General features: G+C 49.0%; 1 protein-coding gene across 1 annotated transcript; it reads left to right on the top strand.

Annotated features, from left to right (window-relative positions):
- Positions 1–650: 650 nt before the first annotated feature.
- LOC137523018 (nicotinamide N-methyltransferase-like) lies at positions 651–23,141 on the top strand. Its single transcript, XM_068243194.1, has 3 exons — positions 651–886; positions 22,172–22,379; positions 22,504–23,141. Exons 1-3 carry the CDS (start codon positions 736–738, stop codon positions 22,925–22,927), a joined length of 783 nt encoding a protein of 260 aa, XP_068099295.1. The 5' UTR covers positions 651–735; the 3' UTR covers positions 22,928–23,141.
- Positions 23,142–26,147: the final 3,006 nt, after the last annotated feature.

Raw genomic sequence — 26,147 nt, 5'->3', positions numbered from 1 at the left:
CATGACTAAAGTCAGCCGAGGTGGCCAATAATGGGTTCCTCAGCTGATAGTCAGGCATGTGTAGAGTAGCCCCCGGACCCCGCAAGAGAGCAATGGCCAACCTAATTGTGCACGCCACTCCCCCTGTGGGTGTGTAATGTCATGTATGGATTTCTCCAACGTCCCCCCCCCCCCATTGCTACAGCCCAGCCCAGTGATGTTGCTGATCTATGACGGGTGACATTACTCAAAGGTGTGTACACAACTTTGCACTCTTCAATTTTCCTTATTCTCTAATCATTCATGCTCTCTCATATAACCATATTCTCATATAATCATCCAGTGTTTTAGTTTTCTGGAACTTATTATTCCTACTACATGACCTGTGCTGGACCAATGGGTATGTATCTGCTAACAGGTATGTGTGTGTGTGTTTGTGTGTGTGGTGTGGTGTAGCGTGCGTGTGTCTCGCTTAGATGCCCTAACTGAACAATTGGGAGTAGGCTAAAATGTCAAAACTGTTTTGTCTCCTAAGCTGAAAACAACCTCTTGATAAAAAGTGAGTAATCACTTTTAGCATATGATCAAATAATAACACATACAGCTGAGTGCTTGTGACCAGATCCTGAATGTATGATGTTCTCATGATTATCAGAATTGATGCTGAGTCTTATGGATGTAAGAGTCTCCAGGTCCTTCTCATTATCAGAACTACAGAGGAGAAAGCTGTGACTAGTCTTCTGCCTGACCTACAAGATGGACCGCAGCTCCTACAAGCTCTACCATAAACACGATCATGATTCCAGAATGTTTGCGGAAACCTATTTTTCTGGAGACCCTGACAAGCCATTCATGGAAGATGCATTGATATCTCCTTTGAAGAAACTGCACAATGCATTTAACATGGGTAAGTTGATTCATGATATTAAAACCTAATATGTTTAATATGTTTAGAAGAGTGTGTTACAAATAAGCTGGTAAAAGAAAGCATAAATTATTACCTTAATATTATTATCACATGTTATCATTGCAGCACAGTTGCGTTGCCAGTTTCCTGGGAAAATTACGTATTTAACACACACAAGCAATAGAACACAGCAGTACATGCATCCAGCTACATTTGAAATTGGTCAGCAGGTGCTCGTCAGCCAATCAGGATGCACTGTCATACACCCTTTACCTGCCATACCACATCTAGCAGCCATTAGCATTCAGGTGGGAGGCTTCAGTTGGACGCCATCGCAAGATTGTGTCGCTAGCAGGACCGCCCCGTGCAGGCATCCCTCCCACAGGGGTCCCTCCCTAACCGCTCACCTGTCCGCCATGTCCTAGAGCTGAAAGAAAACGTTTAAAAACACACGATTGGTTCACACGATGGCCAGGGGCCTCGGACCTCTCTCACTGGCCGGGGCCCCAAGGCCAACACGTGATACCTGGAGGGGAGTGCAGGTGGGCCTGGACCTCTCACACCCAGGCTCTGGACCTCTCACATCCAGAAAACCCACCAACACTGCCTCCATACTGAATGCTAAATTCAACACACGTTTAAAAACACATGATTGGTTCACACGATGGCCAGGGGCCCCTGGCCATCGTGTGAACCAATCGTGTGTTTTTGAAAATTACGTATTTGACGCAGAGTAGGGTTATAATCCAAATCCTAAAGGGCATAAATCACATTGCATTCCTAAATTGGAGGCATAAAGTGCTGTAAGTGTAAAACATCTTGTGTGTGTATACATGGATCAGGTAGTGTAATTAGTGTACTGCTTCACACTGACAAACCAAACTCACTGTTTAACGCACCACCGCAAACAGCCGCAAAGTATTGTCATAAGTTGACTCTCTCAGGACATAAAATGTCAGTCCTCTCGGTGGCAATGTTTGATGGCCGTCCAGAAGTACTACAAGGTAAATCATGCACTGCCCGAGAAGATTGTGGAGTGCCAAAATGGAGTGGGCAGTGGACGTTAGTTTTTCATCCCGGGAAAAATATGATGGTGATCGGAATGGATCTACTATGATGGAGTTCTGGTTCAGTGACAGGCTTTGTTGTGTCTGTGGCCAGCATAAATTCTTGCCTGACTGGCTGGTGTGGCCAACATAAATTCATTCTAAACCGCTGCTACTTCGTAGCCTTTCAGCTTACACATCAGGATATTATGGATGGCGTGAAGGTAAATCATGCGCTGCCAGAGAAGGTTGTGTTGACTAGAGATGGCTCAAACCTCAGATTTTAGGTCCGCAGACCGCGGATGCGAACTTCCATAAAAGTTTGCGAACCAACGAACTGGGGCGGACCGCCATAGACTTCAATGGGCAGGCAAACTTTTAAACCTACACTGACTATTTCTGGCCCAAAAAGTGATGGAAAAGTTGTTTCAAGGGGTCTAACACCTGGAGGGGGGCATGGCGTAGTGGGAGACATGACAAAAGTCCCGGGGAAAATTACATATTTGATGCAGAGTAGGGTTTTAAGGGCAGAAATCACATTACATTCCCTAATTGGAGGCATAAAGTGCTTTAAAACATCTTCGTGTGTAGACATGGATCAGGCAGTGTAAGTAGTGTACTGCTTCACACTGACAGACCAAACTTACTGTTTAACGCACTGCTACAAAGGGTTGTCATTAGTTGACACTCCCAAGACATACACTGTCAGTCCTCTTGGTGGCAATGTTTATGTAGTGATGGTCGTCCAAAAGTACTACAAGGTAAATCATGTGCTGTTCCCGTTCAGTGACAGGTTTTGTTGTGTGGGGCCAACAAATTCATTCTGACCCGCTGCTACTTAGTAGCCTTTCAGCTTCCACATCAGGATAGCATGGATGGATAAGGGGTGCTCGGATACCCCTTTTCAAAATCCGGATTAAATTCGGATCCGGATACCAGATATCCGGATCCGAATCGGATATCCGAGTTCAAACTTTTCTGATCCGAATCGGATATCAGACCTCAGTATCCGGGGTATCTGGGCAGATTCGGAAATCCGGATAGCAAAACAGGAAGTGGCCTTTAAATTGCTGCTAAAATGTTTTTTAGGGTGAATGAGGCATGTTTTTTTTTTAAAATTATGTGGGGACTTAAATTCCCCCCCCCCCAAAAAAAAATGGCTGTCAATTAACAGTGCAGCCCACATTGTGTTCAAAGTCCAACCGTACAACTGGGACATGACAGTTTTCAACCCAGACACCTCCAAAAAATTACGCAGCAATTGTGTTTTGGGTTCAATATAGTTGGTATCAACACAGCAGCAGTGGCCTGTGGCACCCTGGCGGTGGGAGCAGCACAGGCAGCAGGAGCAAGGCAATGCAGCAGCAGCAGGTGCATTGTCTGCCAGGAGCATGCCGGACGTGGCACTTGGTAGTGGCACGTGGCACTTGGCACTTTGCATTTGGCACTTTGCACTTGGCACTTGGCACTTTGCGTTTGGCACTTGGCACTTGGCATGTACCAAGTGCCACGTGCCAAGTGCAAAGTGCAAAGTGCAAAGTGCCAAGTGCCAAATGCAAAGTGCAAAGTGCCAAATGCCAAGTGCAAAGTGCCAAATGCCAAGTGCAAAGTGCCAAATGCAAAGCGCCAAATGCCAAGTGCCAAGTGCTAAATGCAAAGTACAAAGTGCCAAGTGCCAAATGCAAAGTGCAAAGTGCCGAGTGCAAAGTGCCGAGTGACAGTCAGACAGCAGAGGAGAAGACACTAGTGCACACTTATCGTCACACTGGCACTGTTCAGCAGGACAGCAGCAGTTCTGTAGTAAGCTAACTCAGTAGCAGGGTTGCTCGAATGTACCAATATTCAATTAGGGTACATTCGAATTCGGGCCCGCGGAAAATTCGGATTCGGATTCGGATGCGATCGCCGAATTCGGTTTGGATTCGAATTCGGTTCGGGTTGCATAAAAAAATTCGGGAAAAATTTGTGTTCACGAATTCGGATGGGTTTTTTTTTTTTTTTGAAGGGAAATCACATGTAAATAGGTCTAGTATTAAAAAAAAAGAAAGATGTGATGGAAAACTTTTCTTTCAGCATTTCTTGTTTATTCATCGTCACCGTCTTCATTTTTTTCTCTCCATCTTTTTCTTCACCATGTTCTTTTTGTGTTTTACCCTCTTTTTGTTTCTCGTCATTAATCATATTCATTACTATCATCTTCAACATCTTCTTCTTCACTGGCATCTGGTTCTTTAAGTTCTTCTTCTTCTTCACCTGGTTCATCTTCAATTGTTTTTTCATCTTCTTCTTCACCTGGTTCTTCTTCGTCTTCTTATTCTCCTTCTTCATCATCATCATCTGGTTCTTCTTCACCTTGTTTTTCTCTTCTTCTTCTTCACCTGGTTCTTCTCTTCTTCATCTTCACCTGGTTCTTCTCTTCTTCATCTTCACCTGCTTCTTCTCTTCTTCTTCTTCTTCACCTGGTTCTTCTCTTCTTCTTCTTCACCTGGCTTTTCTCTTTTTCTTCTTCACCTGGTTCTTCTCTTCTTCTTGTTCACCTGGTTCTTCTTCATCTTCTTATTCTTCGTCAACATCATCTGGATCTTCTTCACCTGGTTCTTTTCTTCTTCACCTGGCTCTTTTCTTCTTCACCTGATTCTTCTCCTTCTTCTTCACCCGGTTCTTCTTCTTCTTATTCAACTGGTTCTTCTTCTTCTTCACCTGGTTCTTCTTTTTCTTCTTCTTCACCTGGTTCTACTTCTTCTTCATCATCTGGTTCTTCTTCTTCACCTGGTTCTTCTTCCTCTTCTACTACTTCTTCTACTACTTCTTCACCTGATTCTTCTTCTTCTTCTTCTTCTTCACATGGTTATTCTTCTTCTTCACCGTCCACCACCAACATTCTTTGTTTTTTCCCTTACAGAACTGTACTGTTGTAAAATGTTATCTTCAACACCAGCATAGCTATTGTAGTGGCGTAATAGCTAGTTGTGCATGGCAGGTGCGCATAATTCTGTGGACCCTGGCGGTGGGAACACAGACAGGCAGGAGGATAACTATAGCAGCAGCAGCAGCAGCAGAAGGAGGAGTAGTGACGTATGGCAGCAGGCAATGTCACAGGCCAATGGTACCTAGCGTTGGTACCATGGCTGAAAATAAACACCAAAGAGCAGGAGGAGGTTCCGGACAGCAGTCGTGCAGCCCACATTGTGCCCAATGCACAACTGGGACAGCACAGTTTTCAACCCAGACACCTCAGAAATTTTTTTTTATACAACAGTATAGCTATTGTAGTGGCGTAATAGCTAGTGGTGCATGGCAGCAGTGCATAATTCTGTGGACCCTGGCGGTGGGAACACAGATAGGCAGGAGGATAAACTCAGCAGGAGGAGTAGAAGTGACGTATAGCAGCAGGCAATGTCACAGGCCAATGGTACCTAGTGTTGGTACCATGGCTGAAAATAAACACCAAAGAGCAGGAGGAGGTTCCGGACAGCAGTCGTGCAGCCCACATTGTGCCCAATGCACAACTGGGACAGCACAGTTTTCAACCCAGACACCTCCGAATTTTTTTTTATACAACAGTATAGCTATTGTAGTGGCGTAATAGCTAGTGGCGCATGACAGCAGCGCATAATTCTGTGGACCCTGGCAGTGGGAAGACAGACAGGCAGGAGGATAACTATAGCAGCAGCAGCAGCAGCAGGAGGAGGAGGAGGAGGAGGAGGAGTGACGTATAGCAGCAGGCAATGTCACAGGCCAATGGTACCTAGCGTTGGTACCATGGCTGAAAATAAACAGCAAAGAGCAGGAGGAGGTTCCGGACAGCAGTCGTGCAGCCCACATTGTGCCCAATGCACAACTGGGATAGCACAGTTTTCAACCCAGACACCTCACAACTTTTTTTTATATACAACAGTATAGCTATTGTAGTGACGTAATAGCTAGTGGCGCATGGCAGCAGCGCATAATTCTGTGGACCCTGGCGGTGGGAACACAGACAGGCAGGAGGATAACTATAGCAGCAGCAGCAGGAGGAGGAGGAGGAGGAGGAGGAGGAGTGACGTATGGCAGCAGGCAATGTCACAGGCCAATGGTACCTAGCGTTGGTACCATGGCTGAAAATAAACACCAAAGAGCAGGAGGAGGTTCCGGACAGCAGTCGTACAGCCCACATTGTGCCCAATGCACAACTGGGACAGCACAGTTTTCAACCCAGACACCTCAGAATTTTTTTTTTTATACAACAGTATAGCTATTGTAGTGGCGTAATAGCTAGTGGTGCATGGCAGCAGTGCATAATTCTGTGGACCCTGGCGGTGGGAACACAGACAGGCAGGAGAATAAACTCAGCAGGAGGAGTAGAAGTGACGTATAGCAGCAGGCAATGTCACAGGCCAATGGTACCTAGTGTTGGTACCATGGCTGAAAATAAACACCAAAGAGCAGGAGGAGGTTCCGGACAGCAGTCGTGCAGCCCACATTGTGCCCAATGCACAACTGGGACAGCACAGTTTTCAACCCAGACACCTCCGAATTTTTTTTTTTATACAACAGTATAGCTATTGTAGTGGCGTAATAGCTAGTGGCGCATGGCAGCAGCGCATAATTCTGTGGACCCTGGCAGTGGGAACACAGACAGGCAGGAGGATAACTATAGCAGCAGCAGCAGGAGGAGGAGGAGGAGGAGGAGGAGTGACGTATAGCAGCAGGCAATGTCACAGGCCAATGGTACCTAGCGTTGGTACCATGGCTGAAAATAAACACCAAAGAGCAGGAGGAGGTTCCGGACAGCAGTCGTGCAGCCCACATTGTGCCCAATGCACAACTGGGATAGCACAGTTTTCAACCCAGACACCTCAGAATTTTTTTTTACATACAACAGTATAGCTATTGTAGTGACGTAATAGCTAGTGGCGCATGGCAGCAGCGCATAATTCTGTGGACCCTGGCGGTGGGAACACAGACAGGCAGGAGGATAACTATAGCAGCAGCAGCAGGAGGAGGAGGAGGAGGAGGAGGAACAGGAGGAGTGACGTATGGCAGCAGGCAATGTCACAGGCCAATGGTACCTAGCGTTGGTACCATGGCTGAAAATAAACACCAAAGAGCAGGAGGAGGTTCCGGACAGCAGTCGTACAGCCCACATTTTGCCCAATGCACAACTGGGACAGCACAGTTTTCAACCCAGACACCTCAGACATTTTTTTTTATACAACAGTATAGCTATTTTAGTGGCGTAATAGCTAGTGGTGCATGGCAGCAGCGCATAATTCTGTGGACCCTGGCGTGGGAACACAGACAGGCAGGAGGATAAACTCAGCAGGAGGAGGAGTTCCGAATGGCAGCAGGCAATGTATTCTGTGGACCCTGGCGGTGGGAGCACAGACAGCAGGATAATTACAGCAGCAGGAAGAGGAGTGACGTGTGGCAGCAGCAGGCATGCATTGTGTGGTGAACAGCAGGAGGATGAAAATCAGCGCTTCGTAATATGTTGGCACTGTATAAATACAATAAATAAATAAATACACAAATAAATAAATTCATAAATAAATCAGTAAATTCATAAATATATAAATACATCAGCAACAGCAGCAGGAAGAGGAGTGACGTGTGGCAGCAGCAGGCATGTCACGGGCCATGGTAGCCAGCGTTCCTACCACAGCAAGTGAAGAAACACCAGGCCAAATTATCAGGACCCCGGGAATGAAGGTTTATGTTGTCAAAGAATGATTCCCAGGCACCTCATGTCCTCCTCTCACCGACAGTAGGTGCTAGGAACGTGCCTTCAATCCAGGCCTGGTTGATCTTCAAAAATGTCAGTCTGTCCACTCCCTCTGTGGACAGACGAGAGCGCTTCTCGGTGACCACGCCACCGGCCGCACTGAAGCACCTCTCGGACAGCACGCTGGAAGGGGGGCAAGACAGGACTTTCAGGGCATACTGCGCCAGCTCACTCCAGATGTGCAACCGCTCCACCCAGTACTCCATGGGGTCCACGCTGCCGGTGTCAAGCCCACTGAAGGACCCCATGTACTCAACCACCATCTGGGTCATGCGCTGGCTGGGGCTTTCAGAGGAGGTGGCTGCTGCACGCACCTCCTCTCTCGGCTGCTCTACCGTCATTTAGAGCGCCTGCATCAATGACAGCAGGTCTCCTGGGCACCTGACGCTGCTGCTGCTGGCCGCAGGCACCGGCTGCTGTGCTGGCTGGACAGGGACAGAGGGGGTGGAAGCCTGGGGGAAGGCTTCCTCCAGTCGCCAAACAAGGAGCTGCTGCAACTCGCTTGTGCGCTGCTCACGTCCTCTAGCAGACAGAAACTGAGCCCACTTCCCCCTCAGCCGAGGATCCAGGATCATGCTGATGCAGGCGTCCTCCCTCGCTTGCATCTGCTTCACCCTGGGGTGTGTGCGCAGGCAACGCAGCATGTGCGCTGCCATGGGGAACAGGGTGGTCCATGACACAGAGACATCAGGGTCAGCGTCCTACTCTGGCTCCTGAGCCTCTTCCTCCTCTCTCCACCCTCGCACCACTGCTGCTGCGCTCCGCTGTTCCCCCTCAGCAGCGACGTCCAGCACCTGCAACTCCTCCTCATCCTCCTCCAGGGATTCAAATTCCTGCACAGCAGTGGACTGCGCAGGCGGCTGCTGTTCCAGGTGGTTCCGGGCCTCCTCACCCAAATCCACCAAATCGCCAAGAGCCCTGTCCAGCAGACAAACAAAGGGCACCCACTGGCAGAGGGATGCCCGCTCCTGGCTCACCAGGTTGGTTCCCTGCTGCAAGGGAGCCAACACCAAACAGACCTGCTGCATCTGCCCCCACTGTGCGTTGGTGAGGAGCTGGAGTTTGGTGTTGCCTTCCAGAGTGGCCTCCATGATGTACTGGTTGACAGCCCTCCTCTTCTCAACCAGCTGCTCCAACATCGCCAGGGTGGAGTTCCAGCAAATCGACAAGGCGCTGTGGTGGCAGGCCCTCGCGCTGCTGGATCTCTGCCAGCTTTGATGCAGCAGCAGCTGAGCGGCGGAAAGTACGCACAATTTTCCGCCCCGCTTCCAACAGCTCCTCCATCACCTGGTAGGTGCGCAGGAACTTCTGCACCACCAGGTTCAGGACGTGGGCCAAGCAGGGGATGTGGGATAAGTGTCCCCTGCTGATGGCAGCCAGGTTGGCGGCATTGTTGGACACCATCAATCTGACTCGGAGGCCTCTGGGGGTCAGCCACATCTTCTCCTGCTCCCTCAGGTAGCGGAGCACATTGGCTGATGTCAGACTGTTCTTCCCCAGGCTCACCATCTCCAGCAGCGCTTGGCAGTGGCGGGCCTTCACGCTGCTGTTGTGTTGTCGCTTGGCGGCAGGAGCTGCTGCTTCTCCCCTGACCCCGCGTGGTGGCACCACATAGTGGGCGACTGGTGCCGCTGCTGCTGCTGCTGATGATGCGCCCGAGGTTGGACCTGCTGCTTCCTTGCTCAGACTTTCCACCAGGTTGACCCAGTGTGCCGTAAAGGACAGATAGCATTCTATCCCAAAAACGGCTGCTCCATGAATCCATGGTTATGTGGATCCGCGCACTCACAGCGTGATCGAGTGCGCAGCCCACGTTCGCCATGGCAAACTGGTGCAGTGCTGGGATCGCCGTGCGGGAGAAGTAGTGGCAGCAGGGGACTTGCCACTTCGGGATCCCAAAATGCAGCAGCGCTCTCATGTCACTCCCCTCCTGCATGAAGGAATATGGCAGGAGCTGGGAGCACATGGCCCGGGCAAGCAACCCGTTCAGCACCCGGATGCGCCTGTGAGCAGGAGGCAACACCTTGGTCACACCGGGAAAGGACTCGCTGAGCAGGGTCTGGCAGCGTTTGCCTGCGCGGGAGGATGAGGAGGCCTCTGTGCAGGGAGCTGATGAGGCAACTGAGGACTGGCTGCCCGGGGGGGGGGGGGGGGGGAAGTGAGTTGTCTGCTGCTGTGCTCCTGCTGCTGCTGCTGGGTGGGATGCTGCTGCTGCTGCTGCTGCTGCTGAAACCTGTGCAGTGGCTCTCTGGCTCTGACCACTGCCTGCACCACTTTGCATCAGCTTCTCATACTCACAAAAATCCTCAATATGCCTGGTCTCTAAGTGTGTCGACAGGCACGAGGTACTCAGCTTGAGGAGATCGCGACCTCTGCTGAGACTGACCTTGCAACTGTTGCAAATTGCATGGGTCGGGTCCTCTGTGCACTTAGTGAAGAACCGCCAGACTGGGGACTTCAACCTGCCCTTTGAGCTTGAGGGCTGGGGTTTTTTGGTGGCCTTTGAGGCTTGTGCCTTTTTTGGTTTGGTTGGAGGTTTGCTGTGGGTGGTGGTAGCAGCTGAAGCAGCAGGCTGTGGCTCCTGCCTTCCACGCCCTGTGCTTGCCGCCTTGCTGCTGCCATGCCTCTGCACCAGAGACACCTCCTCCTCCGATGACGAGCTGCCTTCAAGCAAGTGTGCTGGTGGTACTAGTGGTGGCACATAGGGAGGATCCAGCACGTCATCATCATCCCCAGACATGTCCTCTGAGCCCGCCTCAACCACATCCAGTGGCCCAAAATCCCCTGCATCACGCCCCTCCCCCTCAGCGCCAACAAAAAACTGCTCCACCTCCAACTTCTCCTCCTCCTCCTTGCATGACGATGTCCCCAATATCTCCTGCTCAAACTTCTCCACAACATCCCTGTACATGGCTGCAGTCACTGGGGTGAAGACCGAGCTCATTGAGGTCAGGCTGATCAATGGGCTCACCGTGACCTCAAGCGGTGGTGGAGGCCTGCTGCGGACCGGAGTGCTGGTGATGGTGGCACTGCTCTCGCTGCTGCTGGAGGCCTGGCTGGAAACGGTGGCTTCCTACTCCACCATCAGTTCCACCACAGCCTGCGCCTGACTCTCCTTAATGGGCGGGGGGCGACAACCCGTCTGAAAGATGGGCGCAACGCGCTGCTGTTGCGCCTCTGCTCCCTCCTCCACAACTCTGCGGTCAGTGGCTGGCGGCGGACCAGTCACAGACCTGCTGCTGCTGGCAGTGGCTGCTGCAATGGCGCTGCCTCTCCTGGTGGTGCCTCGTCCTCTACCTCTGCCAGTCATTTTGCACTTATATACGTATAAACAAATGTGTAGAAAACGTCGGGAAAGGGTGTAAACTTTAATAAAGTCTGGGTTGGTGGTGGTGGTGAGTGACTGACTGGTGGTAAGTGTCAACAAAAAATGATTTTTTTTTAAGTAGTAGTAGTAGTAGTAGTAGTAGTAGTAGTAGTAGTAGTAGTAGTAGTAGTAGTAGTAGTAGTAGTAGTAGTAGTAATAGTAGTAGTAGTACTACTACTACTAACAGTGAGTCTCTACAGTACTAACTCGTGTGACAGTGGGTGACAATTACGGTCGGTCACACATGGTCAGACGCAATCAATAGGGTGCGCCGGCAAATGACAGTCACAGCAGGTGACAACAAGGGATGCTGGCCTGCGAATGTAACAATTTACTACAGAAAGGTAATAAATCACACAGTAACAAATGAAAAAAAATAAATGAAGGGGTGGGTGGGTGGTAGTAGTAGTGGAAGAGAGACTACCACCTACCTAGTAGTAGTACGGTTGTACGCGCAGGTAGTAACTATTAAATGCCTGCTGTACTAAACAGTAAACAATTTAACTAACTGCCAGACAGTGGGTGACCAATTACAGTCGGTCGGTCACACACAGTCAGACGCAATCAATAGGGTGCGCCGGCAAATGTCAGTCACACAGCAGGTGACAACAAGGGATGCTGGCCTGTACACAGTCAATCAGTAACTAACTAGTATTAACTAACAGTACTGAAGCTATAAACTAACAGACTACAGCAAACAGCAGCAGTACAATTTAACTAAACTACTATAGTACACAACTAACTAGAATCCCTAACCTACCTAAGCTAGTAGTAGGCTAAGGCTGCCCTAGGCAAGCAGGCCTAGCCTGCACACAGACTAACACTAGCCTAGCACAGTATACAGTACACACTAGCTGACTACAAACAATCAAATTACTATCTATATAACAGTACAATGTATGTGTTTAGGAGGTGTTTAGGAAGCAAAACGCTAGGTTTAGCACAGAATACACTTGATCAGACACGCAGCACAGCACTGGAGATGCTCTCAGTACCAGCTCAGTCACACAAGTGTGTAGCTCCGCAAAATGGCCGCCGCCTTATATAGAGGAGGGGAGGGCCAGGCTCCTCTCCTCTGATTGGTTGCTAGCGTTGCCAGGGACTCGGCTGGAGGAATTCTGATTGGCCCGCGTCACTCCCTAATCCCGAAGCCGAACCCAACGCGTCATCTGGCCAATTCAAATGCGCACATTCGTCCGCCTTCGGCTTTGGGTCCGGCGCATTCGGCTTTGGCTTCAACTTCGGAACCGCTGAAATTTACCCGAATAATTCGGGTAAATTCGCATTCGGGAGTCCTGGAGAGCAAGCCTGCTCAGTAGTACTACTACTCTAACAACTAACTAGCATTGACTGCAGTACTACACTACTAACTACACAATAACACAGTAATAATATTCCCTAACCTAACCTATACTGCAGTTAAGGCTAGCAGGCCAGCAGGCAGAAACTGGCCTGGTCTGTGCACAGCACACACACAGACACATAGCAGCTGCCTGCAGCAGCCCTGCAGCACACACTCTGATTGTCACTGAATGAAATCAAGCTAGCTACCTAACAATACAATAGTGTAGTGATAGTGAATGGGTTAATCACTGAACAGCTTCAGCTTCTGCTGAGGAGCCCTCTGATTGGCTCAATGATGTCATCTCCTTAGTTACAGTATTCGGATTCGGATATCCGTCGGATATACGCAGATATTCGGGTATGCGACCAAATATTTCCATAGTGCTATGCGGATTTCAGCCCAGATATCCGGAATCCGAATCCGGTTGGATAGCTGAAAAAAGTTTGGATATCCGGGTTACCCGAATATCCGGAATCCGGATGAGCACCACTGGGATAGATGAATGGAAGCTGTACCTTGTGGCATCTCTCTCCACTAGTTCCACTAGGTACCTGCTGCTACTTACCGTCTTTCCCCTAAAGTAAGACCTACCCCGAAAGTAAGGCCTCCCTTATATTTCAAGCATGCTTGAAATATAAGGCCTACCCCGAAAATAAGGCCTAGCTGGGGGCGGGGCGCTGTGTGTATGGGGAGGTGCGTGGTCTCTTACCGCACCTCCCTTGTGGCTGCGTCCCCCTCCGTTCCTGGTAATTCCTCCGGTGGCGGCGGCATAGTAATCCATCTGTGAGGGCGCCCTGTGACCCTCACGCAGTACGCTAGGCCGGCTCTGCGCTGGCGCCCTCTTCCTGTCATCATGTGCGCCCGGCAGATGCGTCCCAGGCGCACATTGATTAATCAGTGTGCGCCTGGGACGCATCTGCCGGGCGCACATGATGACAGGAAGAGAGCGCCAGCGCAGAGCCGGCCTAGCGTACTGCGTGAGGGTCACAGGGCGCCCTCACAGATGGATTACTATGCCGCCGCCACCGGAGGAATTACCAGGAACGGAGGGGGACGCAGCCACAAGGGAGGTGCGGTAAGAGACCACGCACCTGCCCATACACACAGCGTCTAGCCCCTCCCACCCCCGAAAATAAGCCCTAGCAGACATTTCCTCCCCAAAAAGAATATAAGACAGTGTCTTATATTCGGGGAAAGACGGTAGTAGCATGTTAGCCTTCCACATCAGGATAGTATGGATGGATGGATGGAAGCTGTACCTTGTGGCATCTCTCTCCACTAGTTCACCGCGGAAAGGTAACAATCACGAAGGGGAATTGACACATGCACATGCCTTTTGTTTTGTTGTTGCAGCCGCAGTGCAGCCAGAAAAATTAGGCAAGCATGTACACGTACCAGAAATATATATTCTTTTTGGTAGTGGCCTTAAAAATTCAGGAATGCACCTGGAGTCCTGGGCCCTGTTGGTGGTGGCGGATAAAGCAGTCAAGCGGCCTGCAGGCAGAGATGTTGTGTGGGGACTGACTTAGTCTTTGGGCAGGCAGCAGGAGGTGACTGGCAGACATTGGCCTCTTCCACTCAAATATTTCCTTATTGGACAACGGACACCTGGCTGCTGTGGGCAGAGGAGCAGGAACTGCTCAAGGTGATAGGCGGAGTGGAGAAGGGTGGCTGTGAAGGTGCAAGGGCAGCAGAGGATACAGTGGCTGAAGATGCTGCAGCTGGAGGCAGTGGCGTAGCTAAGGAGTTGTGAGCCTATACATAACCATTGATACGGCGCACCAAAACCTGCTAAAGGCAACTACAGTGTCAGAGGTGCAAGAAGGGAATGGGTGAGCACTTTGTTAATGATTACCACAATTCAAAGTATCTATAAAACTGATTATTATGAGCACAGGACCAATAGAGAGCTTATACTGTAGCTGAAGGAGGGCCCTTGGAGGCCCCTCTGGCCCAAGGGCCCTTATGCGGTCGCAACCTCTGCACCCCCTATTGCTACGCCCCTTGCGTCACCCCGAGTTGCTTGGTTACTCCATAGTATAATAGAGGAACTTACCTGCTACATGACTGTGTAGTGCTCATAATATGTTGATACCGATAACAGTAGAAGGTTTTATTAAGGGTGCACAATATTAAACCAAAGGAATTAAGTGCAGTGGCGTACCTAGGGCATTTGACACCCGGTGCTGGGTATTAAAAGACACCCCCCCCCCCCCAAAAAAAAAATGGGCGTGGCTATAAATTGCGGCGCGCAAAGCGCGCTGTGGTGGAAAATGGGCATGGCCATGACCAGATGAGGGCGGAGCTAACTAATTTAAAGTGAACCCGGGATAGGAGTGATATGGAGGCTGTACCCCCAGGAGGGGGAAGCAGGGCTAGATGGAGGAGCTGTAGAGGCAGCGGTGGGGAGGGGGGACATATCCCCCCCTCCCTCACCTGGGACCCCTCCTTCTGCCTCTCTCTTCCCCCTCCAGAATAGCGGCCCCAGTATAGCTAGTATAGTTGCCCCCAAAATACCTAGTATAGTTGCCCTTAGTGTAGGTAATATAGTTGCCCCCAGTATAGCTGCCCCCAGTATAGCTAGTACAGTTGCCCCCAGTGTAGCTAGTTGCCCCCAATGAAGTTAGTATAGTTGTCCCAGTATAGCTAGTATGGTCGCCCCAGCCAGTATAGCTAGTGTAGTTGCCCCCAGACAGTATAGCTAGTATAGTTGCCCCCAGCCAGTACAGCTAGTATAGTTGCCCCCAGCCAGTACAGCTAGTATAGTTGCCCCCAGCCAGTATAGCTAGTATAGTTGCCCCCCAGCCAGGATAGCTGCCCCCAGTATAGCTAGTATAGTTGCCCCAGCCAGTATAGCTAGTATAGTTTGGTTGCCCCCAGTATAGCTAGTATAGTTTAGTTGCCCCCAGTATAGCTGGTATAGTTTAGTTGCCCCCAGTATGGCTAGTATAGTTGCCCCCAGTAAGCTAGTATAGTTGCCCCCAGTATGGCTAGTATAGTTGCCCCCAGTATGGCTAGTATAGTTGCCCCCAGTATGGCTAGTATAGTTGCCCCCAGTATAGCTGGTATAGTTGCCCCCAGTATGGCTAGTATAGTTGCCCCCAGTAAGCTAGTATAGTTGCCCCCTGTGTAGGTGCCCCAGGAGGGGGAAGCAGGGCTAGATGGAGGGGCTGTGGAGGTAGTGGTGGGGAGATCCAAGTGTCATGACGTTACAGGTCTCCGCCTCCAATGCCGCCCACTGTGCTTCCGCTAATCAGGAAGCACAGTGGGCGGCATTGAAGACGGAGACCTGTAACGTCATCATGACGCTGCGCTCCACGCTTGGAACGCGGAAATCAAGTAAGTAATTGTCCATACGCCCAGGGGTGAGAGCCTGGGGTGCCTGGCACCTGGGTGCAAGATTTTCTCTGGCGCCTATGGGAGTGGTTAAATTAACCGCGCCCAACCACATAACCACACCCATGTCCTGCCTCATCACACCCACACCTTCCACCTCTTTACGCATGCATGCGATACTCCATTCCTACCCCTCTTCCATGGGCTTGCTCCTGGCTGGCTTTGGCTGCCTGCGAGTCTCTGGACTGATTCAGGCTGAGAGGCTCTGCGAGTGCGACACAGTCACACACTGCGTATTTATGGCTGCCTGCGGCCACCCTACTCTCGCTCGCTATCGTCGGCTCCTCCCCCCGCCAAGCCCAAGTGTGAGGTGGGCTGCCTGTATCTTTCCCGTTGCGCCACACAGCCTGCCAGTGTTGCCAACCTTTCACGTTATTTTTTACTGACAAATACCTAAAAATTTACGGACAAAAGATTATTTTTACTGACAAAATTTCCCCACTAAATGCACATAAGAGACAGCGTTTCACCAGTAAATGCACGTAATGACAGACAGCCTTTCACCAGTAAATGCGCATAATAAGAAGCCGCTTTTCACCAGTAAATGCACATAATAAGAGACCGCTTTTCACCAGTAAATGCACATAATAGGAGACCGCTTTTCACCAGTAAATGCACATAATAAGAGACCGCTTTTCACCAGTAAATGCACATAATAGGAGACCGCTTTTCACCAGTAAATGCACATAATAAGAGACCGCTTTTCACCAGTAAATGCACATAATAAGAGACCGCTTTTCACCAGTAAATGCACATAATAAGAAAACGCTTTTCACCAGTAAATGCACATAATAAGAGACCACTTTTCACCAGTAAATGCACATAATAAGAAACCGCTTTTCACCAGTAAATGCACATAATAAGAAACCGTTTTTCACCAGTAAATGCACATAATAAGAGACAGCTTTTCACCAGCAAATGCACATAATAAGAGACAGCTTTTCACCAGTAAATGCACATAATGACAAACAGCCAGTGTCCCCAGTATATGTAGCCAGCCTGGACCCCCTTTAGGTAGTGAGTGACAGGGACCCCCTTTAGGTAGTGAGTGACAGGGAGCCCTTTAGGTAGTGAGTGACAGGGAGCCCTTTAGGTAGTGAGTGACAGGTGCCCCCAGGCTAGGTAGGTAGTGAGTGACAGGGACCCCCCAGTGAGTGACAGGTGCCCCCAGGCTAGCTAGGTAGTGAGTGACAGGGACCCCCCAGTGAGTGACAGGTGCCCCCAGGCTAGCTAGGTAGTGAGTGACAGGGACCCCCAGTGAGTGACAGGTGCCCCCAGGCTAGCTAGGTAGTGAGTGACAGGGACCCCCAGTGAGTGACAGGTGCCCCCAGGCTAGGTAGGTAGTGAGTGACAGGGACCCCCCAGTGAGTGACAGGTGCCCCCAGGCTAGCTAGGTAGAGAGTGACAGGGACCCCCAGTGAGTGACAGGTGCCCCCAGGCTAGCTAGGCAGTGAGTGACAGGTGCCCCCAGGCTAGGTAGGTAGTGAGTGACAGGTGCCCCCAGTGAGTGACAGGTGCCCCCAGGCTAGGTAGGTAGTGAGTGGCAGGGACTCCCAGTGAGTGACAGGTGCCCCCAGGCTAGGTAGGTAGTGAGTGACAGGTGCCCCCAGTGAGTTACAGGTGCCCCCAGGCTAGGTAGGTAGTGAGTGACAGGGACCCCCAGTGAGTGACAGGTGCCCCCAGGCTAGGTAGGTAGTGAGTGACAGGTGCCCCCAGGCTAGGTAGGTAGTGAGTGACAGGGACCCCCAGTAAGTGACAGGTGCCCCCAGGCTAGGTAGGTAGTGAGTGACAGGGACCCCCAGTGAGTGACAGGTGCCCCCAGGCTAGGTAGGTAGTGGGTGACAGGGACCCCCAGTAAGTGACAGGTGCCCCCAGGCTAGGTAGGTAGTGAGTGACAGGGACCCCCAGGCTAGGTAGGTAGTGAGTGACAGGGACCCCCAGTGAGTGACAGGTGCCCCCATGCTAGGTAGGTAGTGAGTGACAGGGACCCCCAGTGAGTGACAGGTGCCCCCAGGCTAGGTAGGTAGTGGGTGACAGGGACCCCCAGTAAGTGACAGGTGCCCCCAGGCTAGGTAGGTAGTGAGTGACAGGGACCCCCAGTGAGTGACAGGTGCCCCCAGGCTAGGTAGGTAGTGAGTGACAGGGACCCCCAGTGAGTGACAGGTGCCCCCAGGCTAGGTAAGTAGTGAGTGACAGGGACCCCCAGTGAGTGACAGGTGCCCCCAGGCTAGGTAGGTAGTGAGAGACAGGTGCCCCCAGTGAGTGACAGGTGCCCCCAGGCTAGGTAGGTAGTGGGTGACAGGTGCCCCCAGGCTAGGTAGGTAGTGAGTGACAGGTGCCCCCAGTGAGTGACAGGTGCCCCCAGGCTAGGTAGGTAGTGAGTGACAGGGACCCCCAGTGAGTGACAGGTGCCCCCAGGCTAGGTAGGTAGTGAGTGACAGGTGCCCCCAGTGAGTGACAGGTGCCCCCAGGCTAGGTAGGTAGTGGGTGACAGGGACCCCCAGTGAGTGACAGGTGCCCCCAGGCTAGGTAGGTAGTGAGTGACAGGTGCCCCCAGTGAGTGACAGGTGCCCCCAGGCTAGGTAGGTAGTGAGTGACAGGGACCCCCAGTGAGTGACAGGTGCCCCCAGGCTAGGTAGGTAGTGAGTGACAGGGACCCCAGTGAGTGACAGGTGCCCCCAGGCTAGGTAGAGGGTGAGTGACAGGGACCCCTCACCTTCCAGCAGCAGCAGACCTCTCTATCAGTGGACGACCCGACCTTAGAGCGGGCGGCGGGCGCACCGCTATGCGGAAGTGATGTCACTTCCGCATGAGCGGTGTCCGCTAGGTCCTAGCGCCGGCGCCCGTCTATCTGGTCGCCCGCTGATGAGGTCTGATGCTGCAGGCGGCCAGGGGGAGAGAGCGGCGACCGAGGGGGAGGCAGAGGGCACCGGTGAAGACCAGACTGGGGGCAAGCACAGCCCGGCGCCTGGGTGCAATGCACCCACACCACAGCACTCGCCCAGGCGCGGCCCTGCCTCCGGCCGCCCCGCACTTATCGCCGCTTTCCTGGAGGGGGAGAGAGAGGCAGAAGGAGGGGTCCCAGGTGAGGGAGGGGGGGGATATTTCCCCCCTCCCCACCGCTGCCTCCACAGCCTCTCCTTCTAGCCCTGCTTCCCCCTCCGATTGTGCTGCTGTGGGGGGTCGTGGCGACACCCCCCTGGGTGTCTGACACCCGGTGCGCCCCGCCCCCCTGCGCTCTATTGTAGGGACGCCACTGATTAAGTGCATTCTTGTAAAATATACACTTACCTGCATAGTATTCTGCAGTATCTGGCAGAAAATATAAAAACCCATGGAAAGATAGAGAAACTGAAGGTTTATATAGAGTCATTTTACAAGAATTGGAACTTACAGTGTACGGTTACATTTCACTTACCTGGTTATGTCTAGGAGCTTCCGGGTTGTTCATTTGTAAAAGAAAAGAAACATTTTCTGCATTGCATTTTTTTTGATCCAACACTCTCTTGTGGATTCCTGATTGGTCAGTAGGAAAGCTGAGATGTTATTCCAGAAAGGATGGAGTAATGGAAGTTATAGTGGAGGTGAAGTTGAAGATGGAGTTATAGATGGAGTTAAAGTAAAGAAAACTGTGGCAAGTTTGGGGACTTTTTTCTCATTGACATGAATGGGTGAAATCTGATTGGCTGTTTGTGGTTCCATCTAGGTGTGAAGGGGGGATGTGAGACCCTCAGAACATATCATCCCAGGTAGTAAGGGATCTGTATACCTGATTTTGTTGAAGACGTCAGTCAAGGTGGTTTCAAGCAGGGATGAGCAGAAACTACGGCAGTGCAAATTTACATGTCGTAGTTCGCATCTACGCATCGTGGTTCGTTGACGAAGTTTCAAAACTACACTTTTACGCATAGTGAAGTACCGATACACATAGCTTACGCCCGCTACACATGTGTATTGCGAAGTGAAGTACTAATGTGTTAATCGCGTCTATTTTTCCACGTGAGAATGGCAGACTTTTTTTTATTTTTCTGAAACTACGCCAGTGCAAATTTACGTGTCGTAGTTCGCATCTACGCATCATAGTTCGTAGGTGAGGTTTCAAAACTACACTTACGCATTTACGGGTAGCGAAGTACCGCTATGCGTAGTTTACGCCCGCTACGTGTAGCTAACATGTGTATTGCGAAGTGAACTACGAATGTGTTAATCGCGTCTATTTTTCCGCGTACAATTTTCTGCGTACATAATTACGCAAAGGGAATGTACGCACCCAAAGGGGAATGTACGCATAGATGTGTTCCCGGCATAAGCATTTAAAGAGGAATTAGTGCAGAAATTTTTCCGCATAAGGGAATAAGCGTCCGCATATACTACACTTCGCACTACGCGTAATTGTGTATTTTAACGCATAATCTACGAAATGCATAGGAAGTGAATATTTGATTGCGCAGCCGTAGTTTGGCAAAGCGTAATTGCATAAAACTACGCGTAGTTCCAGCGTAGCGATGTTGGCCAACTAAGACTATGCCTGTTTTCAAGTGATGATTGCACGCGCGCGCACACGCACACACACGTATGTCTGATTTTATATATATATATATATATATATATATATATATATATATATATATATATATATATGTATTCTATACAATTACTATTCTACTGTATCTAGATTCTAATAATTATTTAAAGGGAACCAGAGACGAAGCACCCTTGTGTATTTTACCACATATATCAGTAAGAACATTAGAGAAAACACTTGCCATGCTCTCTGTTTCATCCTCACTGCTAAAAGTGTCTGTTATCAGCTGCGATAAGAATCCCGGACTGAACATTCAGTCTGGCTTTGCAGGGAATAATTATAGCTGAGTCATTATAGCAGAGCCACAAGGGGGCAGGCTTGGGCTTGAAACAGAGAAGACAGACTCAGCTATAACCTTTCAGAAGCAAAGCCAGACTGAGTGCTCAGTCGGGGATTCTTATCAGAGGTGATAACAGTCAGAATAAACAGAGAACAATGAAACAAAGAGCAGATTAGGTGTTTACTGTCATGTTCCCACTGATTTATAAGGTAAAATATAAGAGGGTGCTTCATCTCTGGTTCTCTTTAAGCTCAGAAAGGGGAGGTGCCATGGATGTGTGTGATCATGGGAGGTGTGTTTAATGCAGCCTGAAACAGCCACAAACACAACATAACTGCAACATACTTGGCAATTAACCAGTTCGGCACTGCTTCTTTCAATGCGTGGTGTGCGCGATCGGGCGTGCGCCCGCGCGCGCACCCGCCGCCCGCCGCTAGCCCCCCGATCAGTGAATGGGAATATAATTCCCATTCACCGATCTAACTTCCCCGCAGAAATACCGACGCCTTCTATCCAGAGAGCGTGGTATTTCTGCCCCCCAGGAAACAACTCCTCTGAATTTTGGTTCCTGGATGCGAGATCGTTCGCATCCAGGACTTTTCTCACTGTGGCCATCTTGTGGCCAAATAGTAAACTGCACCCACATACATTTTTAATTAAAGAATTTGCTTATTTTACATGTAAAATAAGCAGTTTCCCTCCCACACGAAAAATTACCCACATACATTTTTTATTAAAAAAAAAAATAAAAAAATACAATTAAAAAAAAAAAACAACAACAACATAAATAGTTACCCAAGGGTCTAAACTTTTTAAATATACATGTCAAGAGAGTATGTTATTATATTATTTAAAATTATAAGCTTATAAATAGTGATGCACGCAAATTGAAAAAATGCACCTTTATTTCTAAATGAAATATCGGCACCATAAATTGTGATAGGGACATCGTTTAAATAGTGTAATTAATGGAACAGATGGGCAAATAAAATACATGGGTTTTAATTACGGTAGCGTATATTAATTTCAAACTATAATGGCCAAAAACTGAGAAATAATGAATTTTTTTCATTTCTTTCTTAATCTTCCTGTTAAAATGGATTTAGAAAAAAATTATTCTTAGCAAAATGTACTACCCAAAGAAAGCCTAATTAGTGGCGGAAAAAACAAGATATAGATCAATTCATTGTGATAAGTAGCAATAAAGTTATAGCCGAATGAATGGGAGGTGAACGTTGCTCGGATGCATGAGATTTTCGGCACTGCGGCGCTGAACCGGTTAAGGGGTTAAAGTTTACCACAGAAAAATGTAATTTTACCAAATTAAAAAAAAAATTATTTTAAAATTGATTTTCTCAAAAGCTTCTTGAATGTTTTTGATCAAATTGAAAATTTTTGTTGCAGAATTAAGATTATACAAAATTCAAATTTAACACTAGAATAAGTATCATGTTTGTATGTGCGCTAAACATCTCCTTTCATATGCTGTGTTTCTCCTGCAGGTCACATGACTGGAAAGCTCTTAATTGACATCAGTGGTGGCGCACAAATTCATCACCTCTATTCTGCCTGTGAATTCTTCCAAGAGATCATTCTGATGAGGACCAATGAGAAGAGCATAATGGAGATAATGAGATGGCATGATGATCGTACCGGAGCTTTCTGCTGGGGACACACGACTGCACATGTTACCAACTTAGAAGGAAGAAGGTGAGTTTTTGTGGAAGTACCTTTGAATTTAATAGAGATTTCCTATGTTTTTATATGGCAGGGTAGAATCTCTGTCATATGTAAACTTCAGTTTTAATAAAAAAAAAATCTTGTCTGTTTTCAGTGACCAATGTGAGGCAAAAGAGATGAAGCTGAAGTCCACCATTACGCATGTTGTGAAATTTGACATAGAGTCAGACGCTCTAACATATCTTGTAGGGGTTCCTCAGGCCGACTGTGTCATCACCACTTGGTTGCTAGATAAGATCTGCAAAACTCAAGATGACTACATGAGAAACTTGAGAAAGATCTTAAAGCTTTTAAAGCCTGGAGGACACCTGATCTTATTGGGACTAACAAATGCCTCTTATTACACAGTTGGAGAGCACAAGTTCCATTATTTTACATATGATGAAAAATTTGCTAGAGATGCCCTCGTGAGAGAAGGAATGACCATTCTCCAATGTGAAGATACTCCAAGGACATCTGAGAGTCCTTTAATTGATTATGGTGGTATCCTGTTCATCATGGCTTGCAAACAGAAATAGATTAAAAGCGAACTAACAATTATTGAACCTAGAAAGCTGGTACAAATGAAAGTTTACCATTACTCTTTCACTCCTTATTGCCTTTATTGAGAAGAAAATTTAAGAGAAAACAAGAAAATGAATGGTGTGTCACCTTGGAAATTTCCATAAAATCCTTCTAAGTGACTATGTCTCTGACCTTCTTAGTTTTCAATAAACACATCAACATCAGAAAGTGATTTACCATCCATGAGTGATGTGCTCATTTGTATGGCTTTCAAATGACGATTGTCCAGGAAAAGTAGAGAAAATTTGTTCTCTAGTAAAGCAGTGGTGATAGGTAGTGTTGGGCTAGCGCTGTGATTGGCCGAACGGGTCACGTGTAGTGTTGGGCGAACATCTAGATGTTCGGGTTCGGGCCGAACATGGTCGCGATGTTCGGGTGTTCGAGCCGAACTCCGAACATAATGGAAGTCAATGGGGACCCGAACTTTCGTGCTTTGTAAAGCCTCCTTACATGCTACATGCCCCAAATTTACAGGGTATGTGCACCTTGGGAGTGGGTACAATAGGGAAAAAAATTAGCAAAAAGAGCTTATAGTTTTTGAGAAAATCGATTTTAAAGTTTCAAAGGGAAAACTGTCTTTTAAATGCGGGAAATGTCTGTTTTCTTTGCACAGGTAACATGCTTTTTGTCGGCATGCAGTCATAAATGTAATACAGATAAGAGGTTCCAGGAAAAGGGACCGGTAATGCTAACCCAGCAGCAGCACACGTGATGGAACAGGAGGAGGGCGGCGCAGGAGGAGAAGGCCACGCTTTGAGACACAACAACCCAGGCCTTGCATGAGGACAAGAAGCGTGCGGATAGCAATTTGCATTTTGTCGGCATGCAGTCATAAATGTAATACAGATGAGAGGTTCCAGGAAAAGGGACCGGTAACGCTAATCCAGCAGCAGCACACGTGATGGAACAGGAGGAGGGCGGCGCAGGAGGAGAAGGCCACGCTTTGAGACACAACAACCCAGGCCTTGCATGAGGACAAGAAGCGTGCGGATAGCAATTTGCATTTTGTCGGCATGCAGTCATAAATGTAATACAGATGAGAGGTTCCAGGAAAAGGGACCGGTAACGCTAGCCCAGCAGCAGCACACGTGATGGAACAGGAGGAGGGTGGCGCAGGAGGAGAAGGCCACGCTTTGAGACACAACAACCCAGGCCTTGCATGAGGACAAGAAGCGTGCGGATAGCAATTTGTATTTTGTCGCCATGCAGTCATAAATGTAATACAGATGAGAGGTTCAATAAACAGGGACCGGAAACGCTAATCCATCACAGATGTTCATTGTTCATGTTACTTGGTTGGGGTCCCGGGAGTGTTGTGTAGTCGTTTCCAATCCAGGATTGATTCATTTTAATTTGAGTCAGACGGTCTGCATTTTCTGTGGAGAGGCGGATACGCCGATCTGTGACGATGCCTCCGGCAACACTGAAACAGCGTTCCGACATAACGCTGGCTGCCGGGCAAGCCAGCACCTCTATTGCGTACATTGCCAGTTCGTGCCAGGTGTCTAGCTTCGATACCCAATAGTTGAAGGGTGCAGATGGATTGTTCAACACAGCTATGCCATCTGACATGTAGTCCTTGACCATCTTCTCCAGGCGATTGGTGTTGGAGGTGGATCTGCACGCTTGCTGTTCTGTGTGCTGCTGCATGGGCGTCAGAAAATTTTCCCACTCCAAGGACACTGCCGATACCATTCCCTTTTTGGCACTAGCTGCGGCTTGTGTTGTTTGCTGCCCTCCTGGTCGTCCTGGGTTCGCGGAAGTCAGTCTGTCGGCGTACAACTGGCTAGAGGAGGGGGAGGATGTCAATCTCCTCTCTAAAGTCTCCACAAGGGCCTGCTGGTATTCTTCCATTTTGACCTGTCTGACTCTTTCTTCAAGCAGTTTTGGAACATTGTGTTTGTACCGTGGATCCAGAAGGGTATAAACCCAGTAATTGGTGTTGTCCAGAATGCGCACAATGCGTGGGTCGCGTTCAATGCAGTCCTAGGCCGAAGAGGTCATAGCCTAGGGTCACAAAAACCTGTTTATTTAGGCAATTTCAATGGTGGCGAGTCTGACGTACATAAATCGCAGCAATGGCCCTTAGCAACGTCTGAATCTCACGAAATGTCTCATGCAGGTAGAAGACATATTGTTAGACTTGGGCTCCAAAGATGGGTTCCCTACATCTCTGCAAACCAGAGTTACAGGGCTCCAAATTTGGTAAAATCCCCCATAGGCTTTCATTGGGCCTCCTATTTACAGTTCCAAAATCTCACATCTTTTCAAAGGGCAATTGCTCAGCAGCAGTGGCAAATTTTCTAGCATTGTAGGGACCCTTAGGGGGAACATGACTGGTGAGTTTCGGGCCCCTAGGCCAAAGAGGTCATGGCCTAGGGTCACAAAAACCTGTTTATTTGGGCAATTTCAATGGTAGTGATGCTGACGTACATAAACCTCAGCCATGGCCGTTAGCAACGTCTGAATTTCACGAAATGTCTCATGCAGGTAGAAGACAAATTGTTAGACTTGGATTCCAAAGATGGGGTCCCTACATCTCTGCAAACCAGAGTTACAGGGGTGCAAAATTGGTAAAATCCCCTATAGGCTTTCATTGCCTCCCTATTTCACTTTGCAAAATCTCACATCTTTTCAAAGGGCAATTGCTCAGCAGTGGCAAATTTTCTAGCATTGTAGGGACTCCTAGGGGGAACATGACTGGTGAGTTTCGGGCCCCTAGGCCAAAGAGGTCATAGCCTAGGGTCACAAAAACCTGTTTATTTGGGCAATTTCAATGGTAGTGATGCTGACGTACATAAATCTCAGCCATGGCCGTTAGCAACGTCTGAATTTCACGAAATGTCTCATGCAGGTAGAAGACATATTGTTAGACTTGGATTCCAAAGATGGGGTCCCTACATCTCTGCAAACCAGAGTTACAGGAGTCCAAAATTGGTAAAATCCCCCATAGGCTTTCATTGCCTCCCTATTTCACTTTCCAAAATCTCACATCTTTTCAAAGGGCAATTGCTCAGCAGTGGCAAATTTTCTAGCATTGTAGGGACCCTTAGGGGGAACATGACTGGTGAGTTTCGGGCCCCTAGGCCAAAGAGGTCATAGCCTAGGGTCACAAAAATCTGTTTATTTGGGCAATTTCAATGGTAGTGATGCTGACGTACATAAATCTCAGCC

This window comes from Hyperolius riggenbachi, chromosome 6 (genome assembly GCF_040937935.1).
Source record: "Hyperolius riggenbachi isolate aHypRig1 chromosome 6, aHypRig1.pri, whole genome shotgun sequence".
Taxonomy (NCBI): domain Eukaryota; kingdom Metazoa; phylum Chordata; class Amphibia; order Anura; family Hyperoliidae; genus Hyperolius; species Hyperolius riggenbachi.
Note: the sequence above shows the minus strand (reverse complement) of the source record. Positions and strands in the feature narration are given on the sequence as shown.